General features: G+C 36.1%; 1 protein-coding gene across 1 annotated transcript; it reads right to left on the bottom strand.

Moving 5' to 3' along the window:
* On the bottom strand, positions 1 to 1,855 carry LOC120201896 (1-aminocyclopropane-1-carboxylate oxidase homolog 1-like). The gene is made up of 3 exons (XM_039202420.1): positions 1,304 to 1,855; positions 396 to 717; positions 1 to 293 (listed from the first exon to the last, which is right to left on the bottom strand). The coding sequence occupies exons 1-3, from the start codon at positions 1,816 to 1,818 to the stop codon at positions 30 to 32; spliced, it is 1,101 nt and encodes a 366-aa protein (XP_039058351.1). The 5' UTR covers positions 1,819 to 1,855; the 3' UTR covers positions 1 to 29.
* Between the last annotated feature and the right edge of the window lie 2,985 nt (positions 1,856 to 4,840).

The following is a 4,840-nucleotide window of genomic DNA, read 5'->3' as shown; positions in this document are numbered from 1 at the left end:
CGTAAATAAATTGGAATCCACTGATACCTCTACGACAACCTGAAATGGTCAAGAGATCGTGTAGGAGCGTCAAGACCTTCCCCATAGTAATAATGGACAAAGTCTTTTATAGTGATGTCTCTGTAGATGGGAGGGTTTTCTTCCGATAACAACTCTTTGATAGGCCCATAAATCTTCAAAGGATTTGGTGGGGGCAGAATTACTCTGAAGAAATACGCCACTGAAACTCTTGGACCTACCGATTTAGCCGCCACCCTGTGGTATACGCTTATGAATTTACCATTTGATATGAGCTGCAACCCAAACACACAATACCATTATCCTATATGATTATGATATGAATGGTAATAAAAAAATGACTTGTTTTTACTCATTTTTCCAAAACAAAGACTTGCCTGTAGCATGTCACCCAAATTCACAACGAGAGCACCACGAACGGGGTGAATATCGATCCATTGATTCTGATGGAGGACTTGAAGGCCACCAATCTGATCTTGTAAAAGAACCGTGAGGAAGCTGCTGTCGGCATGGGTGGACGTGCCTGTAGCCAAGTGTGGTTCAGGGCATGCTGGGTAGTAATGTCCCATGCAAAACAATCCTTCCATACACCCCATGTCTTCCAAGTATGTGGGATCTAGACCCAATGCTTCTGATAGCAGTTTGAACAGGGTGCCAGCTAATTGCTTTACCTTGTTTGTATAATCAAGTATTATCTCCCTAAAACCATTATGTTTTAATAAGACATCCTCATAAAATTAACCCACGACGTTCATCCAAATGTTACTTTGATTTATATATATATATATATAGGAGTATTTTAGTCTCAAAATTTTAATCTAGATCCAAAGTTTTGGTATGAATATTGACGTCATATTTTCACATGTATTCAATTGATAACGTGACACATATCATGTCATTATTCCAAGTGACGTAGTTCATGTCATGTTTTCATTTTGATGATGTGGCATCTTTCACTTCACCTACAGTGATTACATGACATGTGTCATGTTACCAATTAAGCATATGTGAAAATATCGCATGAACAACCTGCGTTGACCATTAATCAACTAATGATTTTCATTTAACATAGATTATTTGAAAAAATATTAAAATGTTGGGAGTTAAAATACTCTAAAAAATTATAGGACAATATATATTTATGCAAACTTTAAGAATTAATTTTATCATTATATCTTTAATCAAACAATATAATGTCTCTCAAATTGTGTGTGCATAAATAATCAGTTCAGTATATTGATGAAAAGTAAGACTAGGTGGAAAGGTAAAGTTATGTTTGGCTTACCTGCATACGTGAGGCAACTCTTGAGGTTGAGGTTGTTGAGGAGCCATTTTAAAAGTTAAAGAATCCCTCCAATCAATCGTTTTTCTCGCACGATGTAGATCGGGATTGCTATTGTAAACAACCTTCTTGCTGTAGTCACGGCTATAAAGCTCTTTCTTCACTTCCGAGTCCTGTTCATGGAATCTTCGGATACCATCGATCATCTCATCCAACGTCCTCAAATCTATCCCATGGTTCACCAGTTGAAAAAACCCCCACTTCTGGCAAGCATCTCCAACTTTCTCGATTATCTCTCTGCGCAAACTCCCGTTGTCGTTAACGCCGGTTAAATCAATCATCGGAATACAAAAGTCAGACCAACAACGAGGCTCGGGATTGTTATCGAGCTCGAGTTGTTCGGCGACGAAGATCTTCGGAATCTTGGTTAAACCAGCGTCCGCAAGCCCCTTGACGCCTGTTTTTGTGTCATCGAAAGCCTGCAATTCCTCTTGAATTGTATTGATCCCTGTGGCCATCTCTCTGCACAGATCTTGGTTCTGAATGAGCTATAGCCTGTTACTCCAATGTCAACTTATACTGATAATGAAAAGGCTGACTTTTCATACCTAACGAAGAAGACAATGTGAAAATAACAAATGGTAAAATACACGTTTACATCAAGAAAATTATATTTTACCTGTTTTGTTCTTTGCTTGACGGCTCTAGGAACCTGCTATTGTCGTTTGCATATGTCAATATGTGTATAGGGAACATTGTCAACGGCGTTCTATTTAATATTACAATTTTATATTTAATAATTTATTATTATCGTTAATTATCGTATTGTTAAAATGCTTTAAAAGGTCCTTCAATTATATTTGATTTGCATTATGACTTCTATGTTTACATAATTTACATTTAAGATTTTACCACATATTGAAGTCAAAAGTACCATCTGCGTTTATATAACCACTCAGGTTACTGAATCCTGGAAATTGAATATTCTTGAGCTATGAATAGGGGTCAGAGACTATCATTCAAACCATCCACATACATCCTACACTTGTCTAAACATATACAAATTAGTCACAAGTTAATATATCAAATTTATGAAATTTAAACTCTTATATGACATATACAAACTCAAAACACTTTACTAATTTCAGTTTAATCCTAAAATCAACTATACCCTTAAATTAGTCTAAACAAAAACTAAGTTGAAACGTCATATTGATTGATTGAAATTTAGCTAAGATAGAACTAAAACGAGTACAAGTACATTCAAACAATTCATAATACATATGTAGGTCCATTAGTATTTAAACCCTAACTTATCCAAGATTGCACTATGGCTTCGATACCATTCATAAACTATTGATACCTAAATGACATTCGAATATTGAAACATGTGAATTACTCATAGTGTCCCACATCTTGAACCCACTGAGACTATCTCGCCGGATATAATATTCGAACATGTTGTGGATATATAGTTATCTCCTCTAGAACACTTAGCTAGTTCCTTTTCTTCAACTCTATGAAGTGCTTCACCTCATCCCGTTTTAGCTTTATGGTGGTGACCCTCGTGCTCTGACCGAATATCCCCTACCATAGAGAAAAGTTAAAGCTTCTGAGTCACCTTTATATACTTGGAGTGCTCTAACCCTAATTTTTGCTTATTATTACACCCTAATGTTTGGTGTCAGGGACATATATGTTGCGGAAGACGGCTATCAGATAGAGCAAAATCACAACTGATAATTTGAGAAAATAAAAATGAAGATAAAAGAGACACAAAATTTACGTGAAAACCCCTAAATAATATAGGGTAAAAACCACGAGCAACAGTACAAGAATTTCACTATGAGAAAATAGGAATTATAATTTCTCTATCTACCAAGGAGAAAACAATGATAATTCTCTCTTGATAAAAAGGAGAAAATAACTCTAAAGAAACTCTCTAAATTCTCTAGTATTAGAAGAAAGCTATAATGCTTTGGGATGATTTTGAAGCTAAATGAGCTAAGGTATTTATAGTTGAAGCTTAAGGACTAATTTGTAAATACCCTAAATTACAATTATTAAATTAAGTAATTTACCCTTTAGCAAAATTCAACAAATGTTGCTAATTTTCGGTGCAAATTGCACCGAAAGGTTTCCTCCACCGAAAGTCCTTTGACTTTTCCACAATCTCCCACTTGAAGATTTGATTGATACAATCATGTCTTCACATCATTCTTTCTACCTTTTACCATCATGTTGCTTACGTCTCTAACAGGCCACAAGAGGATCGACACCAAGTAAATTTATCAGCATTGATCGCCTTCGTCATAAAATCTACTATGTTGTCTTTGGTATGGATCTTCTGCATATCTATCGTCCATTCTTCTACCTTTTCACGAATGGAATGATATTGAACTCGTATGTGCTTTGTCCTTGAATGAAATATTGGATTCCTTGCTAAATGCAAGGCGCTTTGACCGTCACAAAACAGAGAGACATACTCTTGATTTTGCCCAAGCTCCTCCAATAGCATCTTCAACCAAATTGCTTCTTTACTGGCCTGTGTAGCTGCTACATATTCTGCCTCTGTTGTGGATGTAGCCACAACTGACTGCAATTTTGAAACCCAGCTTACAGCTCCACCAGCAACTTCAAACACAAATCCCCTGCATAGTCAAAATCTATATACCCATTGATTAGTAAGTTTGATCATCTGTAATATAATGCAACATTTGAGGTCCCTTTGATGTATCTCAGGGTCATCTTTACTGTATTCCAATGCTCTTTGCCTGGATTCGCCATGTATCGACTAACCACTCCCACTGCTTATGCAATGTCTGGTCTTGTGCATATCATAGTGAACATTAAACTTCCCACTGCTGATGCATACGGTACTCGAGACATCTCCATCCTCTCTTCTTCACTGCTAGGACTCATACTGGAGGATAATTTGAAGTTAATAGGAAGAGGGGTAGAAATTAGCTTACAATCTTGCATGTTGAATCATGACAAGATCTTCTTCAAGTAATTCTTTTGTGAAAGCCAAGTATTCATATTACTTCTGTCTCGGTGAATTTGCATCCCTAGAATCTTGTTGTTGATCCCAAGTCCTTCATTTCAAATTCCCTACCCAACTGTGCCTTTAATTCTTCAATATGATCTTTGTTGGGTCCTGCAACCAACATGTCATCCACATACAACAACAATATAACAAAATTATTATCACCAGACCTATTGAAATAAGCACAAGGGTCTACATTAAGTCTTTTGTATCCAAGACACATAATGAAGGAATCAAATCTCTTATACCAACACCTCGATGCCTGCTTTAGACCGTACATAGATTTGTTCAACCTGCAAACCAAGTTCTCCTTTTCTTTTTCTTCAAAACCTTCAGGCTTGAGCATATAAATTTCTTCTTCAAGATTTCCATGAAGAAAAGTTGTTTTAACATCTAGCTTCTCTAGATGTAAGTTCAATGTAGCTCACATTGCTAAAACTACTCGAATTGTTATTAGTCGAACCACAGGAGAAAATATTTCATTCAAATCAATA

Source organism: Hibiscus syriacus, unplaced genomic scaffold, assembly GCF_006381635.1.
Source record: "Hibiscus syriacus cultivar Baekdansim isolate YM2019G1 unplaced genomic scaffold, ASM638163v2 tig00008013_pilon, whole genome shotgun sequence".
NCBI lineage: Eukaryota > Viridiplantae > Streptophyta > Magnoliopsida > Malvales > Malvaceae > Hibiscus > Hibiscus syriacus.
The sequence above is the reverse complement of the archived record's forward strand: the minus strand, read 5'-3'. Positions and strand labels throughout refer to the sequence as shown.